Source organism: Stegastes partitus, unplaced genomic scaffold (assembly GCF_000690725.1).
Source record: "Stegastes partitus isolate 25-593 unplaced genomic scaffold, Stegastes_partitus-1.0.2 Scaffold421, whole genome shotgun sequence".
In the NCBI taxonomy this organism is placed as follows: Eukaryota; Metazoa; Chordata; class Actinopteri; family Pomacentridae; genus Stegastes; species Stegastes partitus.
In genome coordinates, this window is record NW_007578152.1 from 45,817 (window position 1) to 68,977 (window position 23,161).

Consider the following 23,161-nt stretch of genomic DNA (forward strand, 5'->3'; position numbering starts at 1 on the left):
AAAACACTGATTCAAACTGTCTAGTTTCTGTCTTTTCTTTTTTAAACATTAGTTTTTACACACATTTTAGACTTTTAACAAACCTGGAAAATTAAGTTACATAATCTAGTTTTTACTGGAGATTTTTGTTTAAAAAAAAAAAAAAAAAAAAAGCTAATTCCCAGAACTCAATTTTTTTTTGTTGGTTGAACATAATTTCATGAGAAGTTGAATCAACTCAAAAAGAATTGAATTGACTTTTAACACATTTTCTTGATTACTATTTAGATTTTCTCTTCTACTCATTACATCTTTACTCATAGCGGAGCTTTTTTTTTTTTTTTTAAATCTTTTCTTTCAGGTCCTTATTCCCACGATTTAACTAAATGAATAGTTGTGAATTAAAAAAAACAAAAAAAATTACATTTACTGGTTTAGATAAACCCTTTGGGTTGCAGACATTATTTTGAAGGGTTGAATTAATGTAGTCATTTGGATCAACTTAATCTAGTGAGTAATTTGAACTCAAATTTCTGTGTTTGGTGTTTTTTAACAAAATTAAAGTTGAGCTAACGTAATCATCTGGATAACTTGAGCTCAGGGCTTTAAGTCTCCTCCCTGATCTTAACAAACCTGGACGAGTTCAGACAATAACACGAATAATTTAGTTTTTACTGGAGATTAAAAAAAAGAAGCTAATTCCCAGAGCTCCAATTGTTTTGTTGGTTGAACACAATTTCATTAGAAGTTGATACAACTCAAAAAGACTGATTTGATGTGTTTTGTTTTTGTTGTTTTTTAAAACATTTAATTGATTTTTAACACATTTTCTTGGTTGATATTTACATTTTATCCTCTACTCATTATTACTTTACTCATAACAGAGCATTTTTTATTTATTTAAAAAAAAAAACTTTTACTTTCAGGTCCTTGTATATAAACCCTTATTTTGATGGGTTGAATTAATGTAATCATTTGAATCAACTTAATATTGTGAGTAATTTGAATTCAAATTTCTGTGTTCGGTGTTTTTTAACTAAATTAAAGTTGAGCTAACTTAATCATCTGGATAATTTGAGCTCAAGGNTGAGCTTCTAAACAGCTCAGACAGACGTCCACCTGCAGACCTCGTTAAACACCTGAAACACTCCCGAGGCTTTCGTCTGCGACTTTTCATTTGCTTCAGATGTTTAGTTGTGGAGATGTGTGTCCTCAGAGTGAAGCAGATGTTTCAGTGGGTGGGTTTTAGAGATCAGAAAGTCAGTCTGACTTGCTCTAAAATGCACAAAACATGTTAAAATCGAACTCAAAGGAGGTTTAATGTTTTTTTATTTGAACCTGCAGCGGTCGTGTCATCGAGCTTCAGTGTTTTTGCAGCTGAAATTACAACCAAACAGAACTGTTTTATTCATGTAAACACACTGATTCTGCAACAGAACTCTGCTTGTAGCTCGATGATCGTCTCTGAAGGGACGTTAGGAAGCAGGCGTCGCTTTAATCAGACGGCGTGTAACGTTTGGTTCACGTTGTCTGAAGGTTGACGTGATTTCTGACTCGCAGAACTTCATATTTCTCTCATTCGTGTGTGTGTTTAACTGTTAACTCGCTCATTAGATGCATTTGATCTGGTTACTGAGGATGTGACACGTGGTGGTCGCCTGTGGTGTCGGAGCGCCCTCTGCTGGTGGCTTTACAGCAACAGCACTGAAAAAAACACTAAACTGTGGCTCGAATTAAAGGTTTACGGCTCAGTAGCAGCTTGACCTGCAGGAATGTATCGTGTATTAAACACGCTTCAGGTTTCTTTGATCGTAAACTGATCGGTTGTGTTTTACAGGAGTGGTGAGCGCCGTGCTGCTGCTGCTGGTCTGCGTGGTGGCCGTGCTGCTGTGGTGTCTGTCCAGACAGAAGGGATCGTACGTCACCAACGAGACGGACGACGACGACGGCGGCGACTACGAGTCGGTCGGTTCTGACACGGCGCTGCAGAGCAAAGAGCCTCTGAAGGAGGACGAGGAGGAGTAGGAGGAGGACTGAAGAGTTTAGGAGCTTCAGGTGAAACAACAAAGATGTGAGAAGGGAAGTTTAGTTTTTTATAGAAGAAGAAGAAGAAGCTGGTTTTCTCGAGCTGCACTGAGCAGCTCTGCACACCGGAAACAGTTTGAGTCCTTCAGCAGGTCCCGTCGATTCTAGAAACGAAACCAGCCACCGTCTGGTTCATCTGCGTTTTCACAACTCAGTCGTTATTAAAAGACTGTTGTTCCAAATGTAATAACAGGTGTTGATCTACGGAGGCCTGGAGGTGACAAACCGCAACAACAGAAAACTCAACATTTACTGAAAACAAACACAAAATCTAAAACCAGGTCACGTCTTGTTTTTTAAAAGATGACGACAAACAATCCAGAACATCTTGTATGTTTGTGTTTGACTGAAAACAAAACAACAAATATTAGAAAACATGAAGAAAAAAAGACAAAAATCCGAAAACGACAAGAAACTAAAACGCTGCTTCTTTGAACGCTGGTTTATTTTCTGACTCTTTTTTTTTTTTTATTGTTTGTTTTTATGCTGCATTTAAATGTTGTCTTGTTGAAGCTGCATCCACTGAACTGGTTTAACTATAGTTTATAAAATATTGTGGTTTCTTTTAGTCGCTGCGTTTTGCACCTGAAGTCACATCCAGACGACTAAAACGATCATTTGGGCTGAAAAACTGACAATCGAACTGGACGCTGCGTTAATTTGCGACAATCACGATTTGCACAATTCAAACCTTTAATTCTCAGACAAACGCTGTCTTTGCAGCAGAATAAACGTCCTGCCAAAGAAGCTTCGAGGCCAAACGAACCCATAAACTGACAAATAATCTGAGTTTATCTGCGTTTCTGTCTCCTGGACGTTTTTTTTTAACCACACAGGAAGCAAGCGGCCGGATGAAGCAGGAGGAGCTGCAGCAGAAAACACACGTTTTGTACCGTTAAAGGAGAGTTTAGTGGTTTTTCTTGTTTCTTAAAGTCTCTTCTCGAGTGATTGTGATGCTTTTGTGAGAATAAAACGTTCGACTTTCTGACAGGATGGAGTTTTCTTTTGGCTCCTCAGGACGATGAGACGTTGAACTGGTCCCTCTAGTGGCTGAAACAGGAAACTGCACTTTTGATTTTCAGTCTGTTCTTATTTTTAATTTGAAGCAAACAAACAAAGTGAGTGTGTTTCTACAATCTTTATGCCTATTATTTAATTTTGTATTTATTTAAGCTGCATCATGTTCATCTGTCAGCTTCAGTTCCTCAACAGAGAAAGATACAAAATACAAAATATAATTAATCTGCATATAAATAATAACAACAACAATAATAATAATAATGTTGTGCCTCCTGGACACAAACTGAAAAGCCCAAAAGTCACCATATTCAATGTTTTATAAATAAATAATCCAACATTGTGTTATATTGAAGATAAAATGATGATCAGTGAGATAATTATGTGTTGAATTAACTAAATATTAATTTGAGTAATTTGAACTCAGTTTTCTGTGTGAATTCAGGTTGAGGCAACTTAAAGAAATCAGCTTGATAAATACGTTTTTTCTTCACCTCGAGTTCAGGCAGTTGATTAAAATAATCCTTTAAAGACAAAAACAATAATTCTCCCAACTCAGTGTTGTTTGTTGGTTGAACATAATTTCATTTGAAGTTGATTCAACTCAAAAACACTGATTCAAACTGTCTAGTTTCTGTCTTTTCTTTTTTAAACATTAATTTTTACACACATTTTAGACTTTTAACAAACCTGGAAAATTAAATTACATAATTTAGTTTTTACTGGAGATTTTTGTTTAAAAACAAAAACAAACAAAAAAACGTAATTCCCAGAACTCAAATTGTTTTATTGGTTGAACATAATTTCATGAGAAGTTGAATCAACTCAAAAAGACTGATTTGAGGTGTTTTGTTTTGTTGTTTTTTTAAAACATTTAATTGATTTTTAACACATTTTCTTGGTTGATATTTACATTTTATCTTCTACTCATTATTACTTTACTCATAACGGAGCATTTTTTATTTATTTTTTAAAAAACTTTTACTTTCAGGTCCTTGTAGATAAACCCTTATTTTGATAGGTTGAATTAATGTAATCATTTGAATCAACTTAATCTTGTGAGTAATTTGAATTCAAATTTCTGTGTTCGGTGTTTTTTAACTAAATTAAAGTTGAGCTAACTTAATCATCTGGATAATTTGAGCTCAAGGTTTTAAGTCTCCTGGACGAGTTCAGACAGTTAACACGAATAATTTAGTTTTCATTTTTGATTAAAAACTAATTTGATGAACTCAGTGTTTGTTGGTTGAACTTAATTTCATTAGAAGTTGACTCAACTCAAAAAGACTGATTCAAACTGTTTCGTTGTTGTTGTTTTTTAATATTAGTTTTTAGATTTGGGGACTTTCAACACATTTCCATGCTTATATTTACATTTCCTGTTCTCCTCATACGTGTTTAGTTTTTTAAACACTTCTACTGGAGTTCAGGTTCTGAATACTTCCTCCTCTACTGTAAATTCAAAGCTGCTCTGAGCAACGTGACACCATCGTGCCAGAAATATGTTTGGTGGCAACGAGATCCTAAAAGCAACTTGGCCCAAAACGGCAACTGAGCTCTTGATGTGGTGAAGCTGCTGAAGATGCGTCAGACTGGAGGAAGCCTGTTTTCCTTCCGTCCGTCAGCGGCGGTGACTAACGGGTTCAGCTCCAGAGCTTCATGTGGATTCATAACGAGATGATCCGAGGCCGTGTGGTCCGGATGGTTTCACTTTCGGCTTTGATTCATCTCACCAGATTGTTCCTGCGAGGCCGACTTCCTGCCTCATGAGTCACTGCAGACGACTCAGGTGCAAACTATGGAGCTGGGTTAGCGTGTTAGCGAGGTATGCTAACCATCACCATGGTAACTGATGCTGAGGAGCTTCTGTTCAGATTCAAGTGTAGAAGCTCTGCTGTTATGTTAAAAATTAAAAGTATGTTAATTTAAATGCTTACAGAAGTAAGTTGGTACATTTCTAAAGTTAATGATGGGTCAGAAGTCCTCGTTTATGGGAGCACAGGTTGGTTTATTTGGTTTTTACCTGCATGAAGCTCAGGTTATGACTCTAATACGGGTGTAAATGATGCATTTCATTTCAGTATAAGAACATTTAATGTTGCCTTTAATCCAATTTATGCTTGTAAAATGTAAAAAAAAAAAAAGTTCATTTTAACGGAAACTCAACTCACTTTTACACCATAAAGTCGTTTGTATTTCAATAATGTGCCGCCGTGTTGTGACTTTATGCACATTTCTAGTCATGAAACCACCAACAAGTTCCAAGTTTGAAAGCTTATTTTACAGATTTAAACGTTTTTAGGTGATTTAATTGAGCAGCACTGTTAAACTTTATTTAAATAGTGATTCTGATCATTTTTCTGAGGCAAAAGCGTTTCTATGATTTAAAAAGTGATATTTCTCACATTTCTGCAGCATTTTGCTCATATTTTTCTAAATTCTCTTCCTCCTGTGTTACTAAATTTAACACACATGACAGATGGAAATCTGAGAAGTAATTTTAAACTTTAATCGCATTAACTTTGGGCTTTTTAAACCCTCACAGCAGAGAAAACTGACAGCTAGTGATGAACTCTACCTGTTGTAATACCACCTGTGGCCTCCAGGGGCTGCTGTTGGGCCAAAACTCAGATCTACAGCCGCTGATGATGATAAATAGAAAGTTTATTTAATTTATGGTCAATTACATGAAAGAGAAACTAAAGAGGATTCAGGGAAGAAACATAAATAAAGACAGAGGAGAGATTAAGGAGGAAAAATAAGAAAGAAGGAGGACGAAGGCGACGTTAGCAGCAGAAGATAACAGTTAAATGTAACGTGATCTTATTATCTAATCGCGTTTGTAGGACGGCGCTCGTGTTTCCTCATTAAACATTTAAACACACGCAGCCGGAGTGGCAGAGTAAATGTATCACGTCTGTGTGTTTATCGGCTAATAAAACCCCGAAATTAAAACCGTGTGACGCCCGCTAATAAACTGCCTTTAAACAAAACACACACACAAAAAAAAACACACACACACACACACACACTCGAGCAGCCTCGTAGCAGCTCAGCCGCTGAAGCATGAAGACGCCTCGTTAGCTTGTTGTTAGCATGTTAGCATGTAGCATCTTTCCAGCTGTTTTATTCTGTTTCTATATTTTCTGTTTCAATCTAAGTTTATGTTGTTTTTACTTTTCTGTTGAACTTTTGTCCTCTAATCTAAATTTGTGTAATTTTTGTTATTATTTTATAGATTTTTTTAAATTCTTTGCCTTTAAACCAATTTTATGTTTGTATGTACGTTTTTTTTTTTTCGTTGAAACTCATTTTATTATTTTTTCATAGTTTTATGCTGAATATATTGAAAGTTTGTTTGTAGTTTTTCCTGTTTATTTGAATTTTTATGCTGTCTTTTTATCTAATTTTATGTTTTGTATTATTTTATTGTAAATAAATTTTTTTTAAATCTAATGTGTAGTTTTTATTGTTATGTTTTTATGCTTCATGTTATGAACTTGTTTTATGTAGTTTTTATTATTTTATGCTTGGTTTTATAATCTAATTTTAAGTTTTTATTTTATTTTTTGTACTTTTATGCTTCGTCTTTTAAACGAATAAAAACGACATAAAATTAATTTTATTTTATGTTGTTTTTATTTTTACATTTTTCGTATTTTTCTGCTCTATAGTTGGAACTTTTTATGTAGTTTTTACTTTTTATCAGATTTTTTTATGCTTTGTGTTATAAACCTAAATCTATGTAGTTTTTAAATGCTTTGTTTTATGTATTTTTTATCTAATTTTCTGTTGTTTTTATTGTTTTATTGTATATTTATGCACTAAACTTATTTGATGTAGTTTTTTTCTGTATTTTTTGCTTTAATTTTAAGCAAACTTTATGTTGTTTTATTGATATTTTTATGATTTGTCTTTCAATAAATTTTATTTGTTTATTGTATTTTGAAAGCTTTTAATGTAATGCTCTGCTTCATGCTAACATTTAACGGTATTTTATGCTTTTAACTTTTAATGTTTTTAACATTTTTCATACGTGTGTCTCTACAGAACACAGACGAGGAAAAAAAGATCCGATTGGAAGAACTCACAAACAGTAAAGCTCCCAAAAAGGTGACAAAACTACACAAACAATATCATTATATGAGGCTGATGATGTGGAAATAAAACTATTATTCGGCTTAGTTCATGTTTTTGTAGATATTGTCCTGTGGTATGTTTTAGTTTCTCAGAATAACGGAACATTTCGACTCATAAAAACCGTCAAAGCGTCGATGAAAGCGCCAGATGCTGTTCGATGGAGTTAAATTAGAGAGAACAGCTTCGCTCTGCACGTTTTCTGTGTCTGTGGTCTCTAATAATCTGCTTTTCTGACAGCATTCGGATGTAAACACAGCAAATCAAGTTACGATCCGTCTTAATCCCTCCATCTTTGTCGAATTAGCCCCGCATTAGTGGCTCTTGCTTTTTTTTTACAAGTCCAAATTCCTTTTCATATAAACACATGCGCCCATGGGAGCAGCGTGGCGGGGCCCACCGCGCCGCTAACTCGTCCTAATCGCCATTAAATCCACCACTTCTCTGTTCTATGACATTTTTCATACTTACGACAGCCCGATGAGGAGATTTCATAACGTGGAAGCTTGCATGTGACGTCTTCAGAGAAATGAGTCACGTGGAGGATTTCCATTTGGTGCGAATGCAAGTACGACACTCTGCACAGTTTACGTGATTGTACATTGAAGTTTAATGAGCTGAACTGATCCAACGTGACGTGTTGTTGGACGTAGCGCTGATTGAAAATGAACAATAGCAGCAGCAGTAGAGATGTTTGATGCAGCAGATACAGCATTTAAAGGGCCTTTAATTCACTCCCAGCAACCCCAGTTTCCACCTAAAGACCATCCATCCATCCATCCATCCATCCATCCATCCATCCATCCATCCATCCATCTTCTCCCGCTTATCCGGAGTCGGGTCATGGAGGCAGCAGCCTCAGCAAAGCCGCCCAGACTTCCCGATCAGCACACACCTCCTCCAGCTCCTCTGGGGGGACCCCCAGGCGTTCCCAGGCCAGTCCAGAGACATAGTCCCTCCAACACGTCCTGGGTCTTCCTCGAGGCCTCCTCCCAGTGGGACGCACCTTGGAGGCGTCCAGGAGGCATCTGGAAAAGATGCCCGAGCCACCTCAGCTGGCTCCTTTCGACGTGGAGGAGCAGCAGCTCTACTCCGAGCTCCTCATCCAATCTCTAAGGGAGCGCCCGGCCACTCTGCAGAGGAAACTCATTTCGGCCGTTTGTATCCGCGATCTCGTTCTTTCGGTCATTACCCAGATCTCATGACCATAGGTGAGAGTAGGACCGTAGATTGACCGGTAAATCAAGAGCTTTGCTGCCTTGCTCAGCTCTCTCTTCACCACGACGGTCCGGTACAGCGACCGCAACACTGCAGACGCTGCACCGATCAATCTGTCAATCTCACGCTCCATCCGCCCCTCACTCGTGAACAAGACCCCGAGATACTTGAACTCCTCCACTTGAAGCAAGGACTCTCCACCGACCCGGAGAGGGCAAGCCACCTTTTTCCAGTCGAGAACCATGGCCTCGGATTTGGAGGTGCTGATCCTCATCCCACTCGCACCACACTCGGCTGCAAACCGCTCCAGCGCATCCTGAAGGTCCTGGTTTGATGAAGCCAACAGAACAACATCATCTGCAAACAGCAGAGATGAGATTCTGTGGTTCCCAAACTGAACCCCTTCCTCCCCCTGGGGAGGAATTCTAAAGAAAAGATAAAATTACACCATTTATCAGAGCGAGAAACTTTAGAAACTGTTCTACTAGAAAAATGTAAGTTGAGACGAGGGATGCGATATATCGGCGACCACGTCGGTATCGGCCGATATTAGTGATTTTCACAATACATCGGTATCGGTCCGATGATCATCTAAGAACAGCGCCTTCGTCTCTACGTTTGATATCGCTGCTGTTTCACAGATGTTTTTAATTAAATGGTCCTTTAACATTAAATATGTTTAAATATGTTTTACTTTTGTTAGACTATGTGGTCTAATTGGGCCTCTTTTGAATAGTTTTCATGTTCTCACAGTGCTTACTTATACTCTTTTTTTTTTTAATATCGACATCGGTGATATCAGTTATCAGCGATATCAGAAACGTTAATATCAGATATCGGCCAAAACTTTAATATCGTGCATCGCTAGTTGAGACACTTTGTTGTTCGGTGCTAATTTAAAAATACTCCCATAAACAAACCGTTCCCTTTCGCCAGATTCTGTAAAAAATGAACAATTTCTGCTCTCCTTGTCACAATGATGAATCTATTCATGACTCGACTGGGCCTGACAGTCACGTGACAAAAATTCAAGGACTTTTTGGCTGAACTGCAGGCTGTGTACGGTTTCCATCGCAGTGAATGATCTAAAGTATGCACGACTTTCCTTCCAGTATTCATAACGTGTGTGTGCTTGGAAACATGTTGTACCTGCTGATTTAAGGTCTTTTATTCTGATCATGATTTATAAAACGGCGTCATTCGGCACAAAGGACGAGAAAAAAGTGAATAAAAATATGTCGGGGTTGAAGGCAGGACGTCGGCTTAGAGGAGCCACAGACTCACAATGCACCAACAGCAGAGGCCTGTTTTTCTGCTTAAGCATCTCTAATTCTGTTGCTCTCTAATCGAATCTTCTTCCACCTTCAGCGTTTACACGAGACGCCGAGCAGCTGCTGAAGCGCTGACGCTGGTTTCAGCCCACAGAGCTGTGAGTCAGCCGGACGGACGGACGGCGAGGCTTCGGCGAGCACCTTTGAACCGAGCGATGTGACGCTTCATTAACTCTCAGCTTTACGAGGCTGCGTGTGAGACAACATCTCCGTTGTTCTGCAGCTCACAGGTGAGGACATAAAACGAACGTTGGACCTCTAAAAAGCTCACTTGTTAAAGCCAGAACGAGGCGGCATGGAGCGCCGCCAAGGTGGGAAGTTTCCTCTGTGACTCACGCTCGTTGTTTGTCGAACCAATTTGCGCGCCGGGCCGAGCCGACGGTGTTCTCAGCAACAACAGCGCTGCGGCGGCCAAGGAAAGAATGAGCCCAAATTGTTTTGGGGAAAGGAATCAAAGAGATAAAACGCAGCGCGAGTTTCCCCGGAGAGCGGGGTAATTTCTCAACGCCGTGTTCTCCAGCGGGGCGGAGGGAAGGTTTGGCAGGCTCCGGTTTCCCAGCCGGCAGTCCCACAAGATCGCTGCAGGAATGTGGAAATATATCAGTGATTTATTTAACCTTAAGTCTGGAAGGACAAGTCCAGGGTGGCTGCTGACGGCTTCCCAGCTCGTTGAGCGTCTCTCATTAAAGCCAATGTGACAGAATTATTCCAGGAAAGAAAAGAGCCGCAGCTTAATGGTGTAACCGTGAAACATAACGTTATGCTTGTCAGTGGGTCGCTAACAAGCTAAAAACTAGCATAGCATTAGTCTGATTTATGGTTTGCACCTGTTTCCTTTTACGATACTGAAATATTTTTTGCATCTGTATTTATTTTAGCGTCCAGCTAGTTGGAAAAATGATGCAAGATTGACAGGACGTGTTGTTTACATCCTTATTTAGGTGAGTTTAAGTGAACTAACGAATGTTTTTGGCTCGCAAAACCTCAATCTGTAAAAGTTCTTGTGCACAGTAATCCAAATAACTTCTTAAACTCTTCCATTTAAAAACACACAATCTGCTTGTGGTAGGTTTTGACAGTGCCGGCTATTGCTACGTTAGCCTAAATAAGCTAACGTTAGCAGTTGTGACGGTTGAGCGGCAGCACGTTTTCAGAATTTGGTCCTCAAGTGTCGGTTCCCATGACTTCCTTACAACATGAGGGCAGCGAAAACAAAAGTTTCGCGCCAGTAAAACTTAAAAAATCGAACCTGAAATGAATTAGCCTCGTTGTGCAGCGACACTCCTGCAGCACGCACTGGAAACATTTATAAAGCTTCTCAACTGGATCAAAACAATCCTTCAACGTGAATTTCATTTTTAGAGAGTTTGGAGAGTTGATTTTGTTTTTGTGCAGCGCGTTGCAGCCGTTTGTTCAACCATAAAACACGTTCTCCTTTCTCAAATCCTTGCTTCCTTTTGCTTATTTAGCTTGTTCAGCTCCAAAAATGCAGCGTATAAGCGATGAATCCCTCTAGTGGACGGAGGGTTTACAGCTGGGCTCCATGCAGGGAGGAGGTCGGGGTGGATGGATGGGTTCTGTTGCTCTAACGTCATACTGTAAAGACATGAAGTTCTGGGCGCCCCTGGTTCTGGAATATATATATAATGTGGTGTTGAAATTGTTGTCCTCCAGCTGGAAACTGGAAACCCGACTATTTTCTGGGTTGGTTTGGAAAAAAGCCACGACATTTATGCTACAGGAGGGCAAAGCTTTCACAAAAACACACACAAATAAACACAATTTAGAGGCTCGATCTTGTAGAAAGTGTGAATCAAGCTCGTTTCCACTAACTGCTCACGCGTAAGGCGCATTTTTTGCTTCGCTAAATGGTCAGAAATAACAGGAAAACGCATACATTTCTGCAAAAATAGGTCCTTCACTGTCGTGCGTAGCCGCCCACTGGAAGCCGGACGCGAGCCAGGAAAAACTCTGGACGAAAACCTGAAACCCGATTTGCACATGAATCATTTTTTTTGTTTTCAGCATGAAGTTAAACACAGAAAAATTAGCCACCTGGAGCTAACGGCCGGTCCGGTGCACGAGGGATGACCGCCGTCGTAGCGTTCGCATCCCCACAACGGAGGTGTAAAGTTAGATTATATTCTCCAACGGGATCAATCTCCTCATTTATCTAAAAACAACAACAACAAAAAGTCAAACCAGGGCATATCTGTGGCACCTCTGACTTTTGAGGCGACGCCTGGAAATTCCTGGAAAGCTTTTGACCACCGAGGACGAGTCGAATTATTTGAAAGCAGAGAACGAAAGCGAGTCCCGCAAGTCAGAATTCATTTTGGAGGGGTGATCGAGTTCATGGGAAGCCGCCGTCACTTCACTCAGTGTGTGTGTGTGTGTGTGTGTGTGTGTGTGTGTGCGCGTCCCCCCGCCTGTCGAAAACACACACAGTTTGCTCAGTCATACACCACAGCTCATGTTAGTGTGTGTGTGTGTGCAGGGAAGTGGTGAAGTTAATCAACCCCAGATGAGCGAACAGGCCAGACGAGCCGAGTCCCTGAGTGTGTTTTCGGTGTGTGTTTTCGGTGTGTGTTGCTGCAGTAATAACAGTCTGGCCTGGCGCGGTTCATCCCAGGGGCCGGCCCCCCGAAACCCCGGGCCCCGGGCCGGCGCTCGCTCTGAATTCACCACCTGAGAATGTCGGGACGACGGGGCCGGAGCGGCACCTTCGCGTGCGAACGCAGCTCGCCGAGTGTTTTCCAGGAGTCGGTGGGGGTTTGGAGGAGTGTGTGCTTCACTGACAGGCCGGTTAGCAGAGGGTTGTCCGTCCGCGGTGCGTTCAGGGTCGACTGGGACAAAGTGTTGTGATAGATCAGATTGTCTGCAGACGTTTATAGAGAAAGCTGTGACATTTTAGCTTCCTGAAGTTTGTGATCTATATATTTTTTTATCTATTATATCTGCTCCAGCATCATATTTAAACGAGTTAAACGAGTGAGTCGTTCAGGGCTCAAACTTCAAGTCTTGAGTTGCGTTCGAGGGACGAGAAAATGAGCGGTTTTACTCATACGTGGATTAGTCAGTGCCAGATCACCAACCTTCTCCTGCTCGACCACCTCTGACTTATTTGGAACTCCTTAAAATGGAATCTGGTCAATTTTAGCTCAAGATGTCGAACAGCTTCTGAGACGAAATTGAAATTTGCTGCTTAAAAAAAAAATGTAAACGTCAATATCTCACTAAACATGAAAGGTACAAGTCTGAAATGTTCACTGTTGTTTCTCAACAAGTCATTTATTCTGTATTTACAACACGGGACAAGGAGCCCCAGTGGCCTCTGATTATGGCTGAGTTGAAATATGTATATATATGTTTTTAGAAAGTTCCATCTTTGACTCACAATAACAAAAGAATGAATAATGCAGAAGCTAATTAGTGATATTTTCTGAACCAAACGTAGCTGCATGTCATCGTATTATAACCTAAACATATAAAATACTGTTTAATATGAAGCTCTTGGTCAAGCTGCACCACACCGACTACAGCAGGGTTCTGGTGTTTCCAAATGGTCTCCAAATATAACCAAAAAAACCCAGATTTTTTAATACGGGCATGTTTGCATCTTGCAGATTCTGAATCAACAGCACGATGAGAAACAACTGCAGGATTTTATCGCTAATAGTTCCTCTAACAGCCAGATTTAAATGATTCTTGCTGAAAGTGGGTCGACGGGCGTTTTTTAAAAAATGTTATCTTGGAACGTATTTGATGTAGTGATGAAGATATTTATAGACGAACAAGTTTGAAGCAAATCAGAGAAGGACTCCGATGATCTGAGATGGACCGGCCCGACGGTGCTGGAGGTCCATCAGAAGCACGACGTCATGCTGCTTTTTCACGAAGCCGACGTCAGTTTCGAGTTTTCCGACCAACGCCCACGGACGACCTTCATCTGTCAGAGGACTCGCAGCCGCTAACCCAAACATCTCCCCGTTACGCAACGCCAACCGTAAATCAGCCGAATTTGTCAGTAAACTTCAGAGACAGGCTCGTCCGTCACAGGAGCAGCTCCGATGACACGGTGTTTTGATCTTCTAAACATTTCGGACGAGGCTGATGAAATTCTTTGTGCTCTCGGATCATCGGCTCTTGGGGGCTACACCTCGCTTCATGATGGACTTTTAAGAAAAAATCTGTTTTATCCAGAGTTGAGAAGAAAAACAAATCGGACATGGTGTGCAAAATCCTTTAGCTTGTTCCATAGACTGTATAAAAGATGGACGTAGCTACCGTGACGTCACCCGTTGGTTTCTGCACTGAGAACATGAAGCCAGGGTTTTGCTACTTCCTGGTTGACATCTTGGATTTTTGGTGACGCAAAAATCGTGGGAGGGGGGCGGAGCCACAGGAGCAGCGATTGGTCAGACGGATTGAGAGGCGGGCCCTCTCTGCCCCGCCCACATTTACCGCCTTCTGCTTGCTTCATCTGTATGGTCGCTGCCAACTGTCAATCAAGCCAGCCACGCCCCTTGTCCCGCAACATGTTGACGATTTTTTAAAAATTCAGTATTGATTTATTTTTTTTAGATTGGCCACCTGATCTCTGGACTTGACCATGAAAACTAATAAGAAAACAATCCTGAGCTGTAGGAATGCAGTATTTCATGATCTGTGATCACTTCTTGTCCAGTTCCAGTCTATGGGAGCCAGGGCTTTGTGGAGCCAGCAGCTAGTGGACGTAGTGATACTGCAGGTTTTTAACACTTCATTTTACAGTCTATGGGTTGTTCGGCCCTGTGTGTTTCAGTTCGAGTGACGTCGCCCTCTAGTGGCTGCAGGAGTAATAACTGCCTGGTCCATGCAGGGAGGAGGTCGGGGTGGATGGACGGGACAGTCGCTGTACATTCTTTACCCTCTTAGATTAAAAGCTGGGGAAAGACGAGACCAAGCGGATGTCACGTACGTTTCAGCAGAGTTTGTAAAGTTTTAACACATTTCAGTTACAGAGCTGCACCGCAATTGTGAAAGAAAGCTAATTTTAGAGGCGATGTTTTGATTAACAACTTGTGGAAACGTCGGGCAAATGTTTAGGTGAACTTTTAAATAAGTGTGGCTAAAAATAAAAAGTGAGGCTGTGTGGTGTCGCCAGAAGGTGGCGCTGTTCACTACACTGCTGTAATAAACAGAGTAGAAGAAGCTGGAAAAAAAAACCCTGACGCAGAAGAAAAAACAGTCTTCAAGCCTTATTCTCAACTGGACAGGTTAGTCGTTTGTTAATGTTGCCTCGTGTCGGCCAGTCGTGTTTTTGAAAAAGTCGAGGCAGCGGGAAAACTTTTTTTTGGAGAAACTAGGGCCATTTAATTTACATTTTACCGTTTCCATCCACTTCATCTAACGCAATGCTTCAAAATGTGGACAAAAACATGTTGACGCTTAATTATGAGAAAAGATCTTGTAATTTAAAAATCTCATCATCACATCAACATAAGCCTCATTTTTCAGCCTTTATTTGGTTCAAACTGCCTCATTTGGACAATTAAAAACCACTAGTGAGGCTGTAACTGTGCCTTTTCTCTTTGCAAAACAGGATTTATTGATAACCTGCATTGATCCTGAACATTTAGGATTCTCAGGAAACTTCTGAAGCGCTTCCTGCCTCATCGGTCTGTTTGTAAATCTCATTTCTCAAAACTATGAATTCAAATCTCCATTCCTGTTGGTTTGGTTTGTGCTCCTTCAGTGTTTACTTCCCCTAAAAAACATTTTTTCGTCGGCGTGACATCATGGAGAAATCATTAATCTCAATTTTAAATGAGAGAATATTTATCCCAGTTTTTTTTTCCTGGATGTGGCAACACGAGTTTGTTTAAACAGTTTCAACAGTGAGTCATGAGTTATCAAAACTAACAGGAATCAGAACCAAAAACGACCAACGCAGGAGTTTTCCATGTTGTCATTTCCCACCAGCGGGTTCAGACTCGGTACCTGCTGGTGTCGGACGTTTTCACTGCGTGCTGACAGGAGCTGCAGCCCTGGACATAAAACCTGCAGCACCAACACCGACGTGTCTGGTTTGATTAAATCCGCCTCAGCAGAGCGGACTGGAAATTGAATTTTCGTCGTTTTGGTTGGACTGAAGCAGCCCTCCTGTGCCTCGAAGGCCGCCCAGCGCCTCGCTGTGTTTTCGCTCTTGGCTTTGAAGTGCTGAAACACATTCATTTCATCGCTCACCAAAAACGCCGGTTTCATTTTCCAGACGGTTTTATGTCGGCCGGGGAATGAGTCATCAGAACTTGAGGGTTTGGAAGGGAGAGCCGCTGACGAAAACACTTCCCAGCATGCTCGGTTAGTCACATAGCAGAACGCTGGACCCAGAGCTGGTCCAAGTAAATACACCAAAACAAACCTCCACCTCCCAGGTCAGCGCGGGGTTTTGCTCCAACCCTTATTCATCGTCGGGCACATCTCGATTCAGTTTCAGAGCTGCTATCATTTGGGAGCTGCCCAGTGTCCTGCTGTCGGCTACTGGGAGCTGCCCAGTATACAACCACAGCCTGCCGCCGCCACACAGCTAATTGGAAGCTAAGTGTCTCATTTAAGGGTGCGACTGTGGCGTCTGCTGAGGTCGGACGCTGTTAATGCCTCGCTCACAGGGTCAAGAAAAAAAACCTCCCTGGTGGTGTCGAGTCATCCACATAGTTTCAGTTTTATGCAGCGAGCTTTGGTCTCAAACGTTTCTTGTTTTTAAGGTGGAATCTCTTCTATACCTTCCGACACCGGACCACACCTTCATCACTACATGTGCCCTTAAATACATGCATTTGAGGGACATTAAGAACCAAAGTCGAGAAGAAAAACAGATCAGCCCAACAAGAATTTAATGTGGGTTTCATTTCAAGTGACCTGTAGCTGGTCTGGGAGGAGGTCGGGGTGGATGGACGGGAACGTTTGTACATGAGTGGAATCGACAGAACTATTTACCCGACTGGAAACGTTTTGGGTGCACATTCTGGAAAACATATTGGAGTTTTTATTTGCTTAAAAACTGGGAACCCATCTGTTAATGGGCAAGGCCGAGTTAATGTCGGATTGTCTGTAAAGTTTAGACCGACATTGAAGCTCCGTGTCGTGGCAGGGCGTCGCGTTCACCAGCGAAAACACACTTTGAAGACGTTATCTTCTACCTGCTAGCCAAAGTGTTCCGTATAAACTGCCAGACAAATTGAGTTTGTTTTCAGTCGCCGCTGGTCTCCACTTAGTCGCCCAAACCAGTTTGGAACCAAAAGGTTGTTTGAAAACGGCACAAAAAAGCCGAGCCACCCAGCTAACCAACCAATGAGAAGGTTTCGTCGCACCTGAACGAACCCCCATCGAGGCTAAATCTGACCTGCGTCTTTCTCTTACAAATAAAACTTCATTTTGTATGGACTCGGGTTTGTCCTCACATGGATCAGACTGATTAACCTTTATGTGACTGGAGTCTATGTATACTTGACCCCAGAGCTTCGGTGCCTCCTTGGTTTTGTTTGCCTCTTACTCATCACTCAGACACGTCTTCTGGTTTCTCTTCCACATATTTGGGTCACATGCAGCAGACAAACCTCTAAAGTTACTGCCGACGTGATTAAAGCGACGGGCAGCGAAGGAGTGCGTGGGGGTTTTTATATCCCAGGAATGAAGTGGGAGAAGAAAATATGTAGCTCTGCGTGATATTCCTCATAAATTCACTTATTTCTTTTCCCGCTTTCATTCTGTCAGAGCTGGCTGAAGAAGAGACGCTCGCAGACAGCTCCGACCGAACAGAGCCCAGATAATCGCTGCATGTTTGATGACCGTCCAAGAAGCACATAAAAAGAGACGAGATGCTCGCGGTTTGTTTTCCTCGGTCTCCGGGCTGTGATTTTTTTTATTTTTTTGCGCGTGTGGTATCTGAAACATGGCATCATAAATTCCAGCAGTGCATCAGTTACCACAATCACCAAACACCACGTTCAGTTTGTTTTCAGTTTGAATGCAAAATCTGTGAAAGCTGCTGATTCACGCCGTCGTTATTTTTTATTTTCTGACTGCGCACGTTACAGATTAATCACCGTTTAACTGTTATTTGTTTTCTCGCGGTGGGTAACGCCACAAGTGTGTGTTTGATGTGAAACCAAAGAGCAACACCACCTCATCAAGCAACAGAAAGATAATAAAGCTTCATGAAATAAAGTATTAGCCCACAGGGAGAAACAGCAGAGCGGTTTGGCTCGGCTTCGCTCTGCAGAACAGGAGGAAGGGATCGGATTTGGAAGCACATTTGCCTTTTTTTTGGCGGATTCTCATGAACTAAAATGCATGAATATCCTGCACATGTGAAGATTTTAAAGTTAAATGCAGTAACAACATGCTCAATTTCTGACCTGAAGCTCCTGTAGAACGTCATGTTTGGACCTGAAAGAGTTCACCGAGGGGAAACAAACCCGTTGAAGCTGCGCTCAAAAAAAAAAATCGCTTGTATCAATGTTTTTGAGTTCTGACAACTTCTAACGAAATGATGTTCAACCAACAAACTCCTCTGAGGGGAGAGAATCAGTCTGAACTGTCTGAACATGTCCATTAAGATCTGGGACGAGACCTAAAATCCTCAAGTCGTGGTGAATTTTATGAAGTTACCTCAACTCGAGTTTAGTTTTAAACCAACTAACGCAGAAATTTAGGTTGAAATCACAACATTATCATGTCGACCCACGGCTGAAAGAGTAAATCAGTGAATTAGATTTTGTATCTTGCCGCCGTGCATTTAGTTTGACTTACTTTTGGGCGTGCTAACCCATTAGCTTGGTTGCTAACAGTAAGTTTCGATAAGTAAACAACTCAGCTAATGCAGAAGTTTGAGATATATTAAGTTGTTTCTGCCAACCCATTAAGTAATGTTTGTAACTTAACTTGAAACCAACACAGCTAAACAGCTAGGTGGTGGCAACAGGGCACGGGAATTACCTTTGGCTGTGCTAACCCTTTAGCTTGGATGCTAACAGCAAGTTTCAGTAAGTTAATGACTCAACTAATGCAGAAGTTTGAATTATATTAAGCTGATTATGCCAACCCATTAAATAATCTTTGTAACTTAACTTGAAACCATTCATTATACATACAGCTAAACAGCTAGGTGGTGGGAACAGAACACTAGAATTACTTTTCAGTGTGCTAACCAGTTAGCTTGGTTGCTAACAGCAAGTTTCAATAAGTTAACGACTCAACTAATGCAGAAACTTGAGTTTAAATTACACTCAATATTAAGTCGATGCAACATTATTATGCCAACCCATTAAATAATGTTTGCAAGCATTCGTTATACATGCAGCTAAACAGCTAGGTGTTGGTAGCTGGGCATGGGAATTACTTTTGGGTGTGCTAACCCGTTAGCTTGGTTGATAACAGTAAGTTTCAATAAGTTAGACAGTAAAACAACATCAGGAAATGGATTTGCGTAGATTCCTGTCTCATAAATGTCTGCTGCCACTGTCATTTCTACTCCAAGAGAAGTTATGAGAATTAGCTTTTCCTCAACAGTGAAAAGTATTTTTAATTACCGGTCTTCAATGTTAAGAACCTGAACTTAAGGTGAAGAAAATTAGTAACAAATCCAGTTTTATTAAGTTACCTCAACTTGAATTTAGTTTTAAACCAGAAATTTCACTTTATGTTACACTCAACATGAAGCTGACACAACTTTATTATGTCCAGTCGACCCATGAAATAATGTTTGCATCTTAAATGGTTTATCTAAATCAGTAAGAAATGGCATATCTTGCAACCGTGCATTAAGTGTTGGTAACTTGAATTACTTTTCGGTGTGCTAATGCGTTAGCTTGGATGCTAACAGTAAGTACCAACAAGTCAACTAATGCAGAAAGTTTGAATTACACTCAATATTAAGTTAACATTAATATGTCGAGCCATTGAATAATGTAACTTGCAACCATTCATTATACACGCAGCTAAACAGCTAGCTCGTTAGCTTGGTTGCTAACAGTAAGTTTCAATAAGTAAGACAGTAAAACAACATCAGGAGATGGATTTGCGTAGATTCCTGTCTCGTAAATGTCTGCTGCCACTCGGGGAAATCCTGAACTTCTGGTGAAGAAAGTTAGTTTTATGAAGTTACCTCAACGTGTTTTTAGTTTTAAACCAACTAACGCAGAAATTTGAGTTTAAATGACACACGTTGACATTATGCCGACCCAACTTGCAACCATTCACTGTACATGCAGCTACACAGCTAGGTGTCGCTAACGGGGAGCTTGAACTACTTTTTGTCGTGCTAACTGGTTAGCTTGGATGCTAACAGTAAGTTTCACAATAAAACAACATCAAGCAATGGATTCCTTTCCCACAATCGCCCGCAGCCACAGTTATTTTATGAAACAATTTCTACTCGGAGAGAAGTACGTAAATCAAATTAAAGTCGAGAACAACAAAACGCAGAATAACAAGAGTTATTAAATTGCATGTGGGGACTGTTTCGCATTAACTTCCTCTCAGTGCTTTGCGGTCGAAATCCTCTTTTTGTGGATTTGAAGAGCTCCGGTTCTGTTCTGTGTTCCTGCAGCGATGACAAGCCGGCACATCGACCACAACAAGTGTTTTTATAAGCGCACAGCAAATCCTGCAAACAATGGAGACGTCCTCCGGCAGGAAACAGATGGCCTACATGAGCGGCTCGCCTCCAGCGTCCAGCGTCCATCGTCCACGGCTTGTGGACGCTTGGAAGGAGCGCCGCAGTTACGTTGTTGCATCGTCGCTGTCGTCGATGCACGTTGGCAGCGATGAGCTTCCTGTTGATGTGGAAACTGCAGCAAAGTCTTTTAAAGAGAGGCTACGAACTGTTTGACTGTTAGCATTGAAGCTAAAGCTAAATGTACATGAAAGCAGCAAAGCGAAGCTGCACGATGGATCAAAGCTCACAGAGAGTTAAGTTAAACCTGCAACACTTTGGGTTTGTTGGCCACATTTCACCAGTTAAGTAATTAAACCTGTTGTAATGCTATTTGTTGAAATAATGTTTTTTTTTCTTGATATACAAACATTATCGCTATGAAAAGGGGACAAAATAGTAATACAATTAAAAGTATCTGAACATAGAATAACAGTGTGCAATGTTATTATTTTCCACATTTAAAGGAATCTTTGCAACAACAGTTTTTATTTTTATTTATTTATCTTTCCTATATTTTTTTGCACTCTTGTGCTGCTGCAACGCTGCAAAAATTCAGGCTTATCTTCAAATATTCTAAATTTTCTACCAGATTTCCAAACACCAGATGTGTATCGATGCGTAAATTAAAATCGCGTTTCACTCCAACTCACTTCTGTCGACGGGAGCAGAAACATTTTTGCTAATATTTCAGATGCAGTTGAACAGATTATGAATAGATTACTGTTTAAAAGCTCCAGAAGTTTCTGGTCAGGCGTCGCCATCACGAGTTAGCATCCTGGGTTAGCATTTAGCTAACTTATCGTCGTGTTTCTACTTTCAGATTTCTTTGCCTTTTCTCAGTTTATTTTTATTAAATGATTTATGATTTATTTGAAAACCTTACCAAAGCGAGCGCTTGTTTTCAGATTCTTCCACTTTTAACTTTCACTGCCACCGGCGCTGCTGAAGCTCGAAGCAGGAGGAAGAAGTTTGATTTATTCTGCTCTGATTTGTGATCTGAGAAACAAAAGAGAGGAGCTCCGACGTCATGACTCGGACAAACCAGGAGCTTCTCAACACTTTCCGGCGTCTGACTCGTCCTGAGCTCAGAAACCCGCCGACGAGCTGCAGCCGTAATTAAAACAGAAATCAGCTGAATCTGAACCAAACCAGCCGTGAGAACGTTTTTGCCCAATTTTCACTGAGCGAAAATGCAAAATCTCACATTTCTCACACAATCTGACTGATTTGACTGAACTGTTCTCTTTATAAACGAATTTTAAACTTAAATCTAACTAAATCCAGATTCTGGGAGATCAGCATCAGTCATCAGATACAAACACAAAAAGCAAACCTAGATTTACGTTTTTTTAATGGTTTTACATGTTTCCTCATGAGACACACATCAACTCTTCATCAGTTAACAGTTATAATGTGGTTTCATCTTGACCTTTCAACCGCAAGTTGTGATCATGATTGCAGCTCCATCAGCTGAACAAAACTTCAATTAAACGATGACAAAAGGCTCCTCGAGGCAGCATTTCTGAGCACATTTCCAAGAAAATGTGTCCAAGAAATTCCAACAACATTGGAGGCAATAAAGGAAGTAATGTAGCGATAAACAGCACAACAATGGACAGTTAGCGTTAGAGGAAAGCTGCAGATTAAAATGAAAAAATAGTAAGATTAACTACACAAAAGGCCAAAACAAAGTTGTTTTTGTTGCGTTTATTTCATTAGAAAACTAAATTCTGGAGTCTAGTTGAGGTTTTTCAAGCTACGAACGTAAAAGTGATCCAATGTGGCAATTAGAAATTAAAACAAAACCTCAAGGAAACTGGAAGAACCTCCAGAAAGTGTGCAAACTGAACCAAGAAGAGGAGCCGATACGCAGCTGAAGCACGAATATCTGCAGTGAATTTCCTGGAAAGTCGGATTTACGAGGCTCTGAGGCGACGCCGTGTGACGCTTCAGCGCCGAGCGCTCGATGATTTAACGCGTCCCGGAGATCAAACGTTCGTCCAAATCGACGCCTCCCACCTCAGACAAATTGCTAACAAGCCGGCGGCACCGCAAAGAGCTGCTGTAACGAGCACGAGGCATAAATAGTGCTGCTGGGTTGAAGTACAGGCTGGAGGCCGGCGGGTCGCAGGTCCACACGGCTGCACGGCAACGAAGCCACTCGATGTGTCGGCTTCATGGGAGGGAAAACTCCTGGAGCTAGAAAATCTGCCTTTAAGGTGGGAAAAATCCAGTTATGTGAGCTGAAAATGAAGAAACTGGAGCTTTGAAAATGGTTTGGAGGTGAAGAAAGAAAACATTTGGTGCTTTAATGGCACAAAAAGACCTCAGAGTGGAAAAATAATCAGAATTTAATGATCTTTTTTACTGTAAAGTGACAAATTACTGACAAAAGCCATGAAGAGACGACATAAAATCAACCGAAAATCAACATAATTTGACGTTTCTGACAAGAAAATGCAGAAAAAACATTCAGCTGAAGTGTTTTATGTTCGCTAGCAGCCGACAAACTTATCTGAAGATGAGTTCATTATTAATCAGCTGGTTGTTGAGCTGCATGAATAGTGATTTAGTAAGTGACAGAAGAAGTCGTCTGCTCTGTTTCCTGAATAAAATCAATCTGCTAGTTTATTATTTCCTCCAACAAAAGCAAAAATACTTAAGTGGAAAAATTCAACTATAAAGTCAAACATGC

The 23,161-nt window shown here is 40.9% G+C and overlaps 1 protein-coding gene and 1 long non-coding RNA gene across 2 annotated transcripts in view; both read left to right on the plus strand.

Moving 5' to 3' along the window:
* The window catches only part of LOC103360206 (small cell adhesion glycoprotein-like), an 11,401-nt gene extending 8,347 nt beyond the window's left edge, over positions 1–3,054 (plus strand). Inside the window, exon 4 of the mRNA XM_008285889.1 lies at positions 1,817–3,054. Coding sequence (XP_008284111.1) covers positions 1,817–2,004 — 188 coding nt within the window. The 3' untranslated portion in view covers positions 2,005–3,054. The remainder of the gene's footprint in view (positions 1–1,816) is intronic.
* Positions 3,055–9,814: 6,760 nt separating this feature from the next.
* Positions 9,815–20,893, plus strand: LOC103360207 (uncharacterized). The gene is made up of 2 exons (XR_520343.1): positions 9,815–9,997; positions 20,359–20,893. It is a non-coding gene; the product is annotated as an uncharacterized LOC103360207 (long non-coding RNA).
* Positions 20,894–23,161: the final 2,268 nt, after the last annotated feature.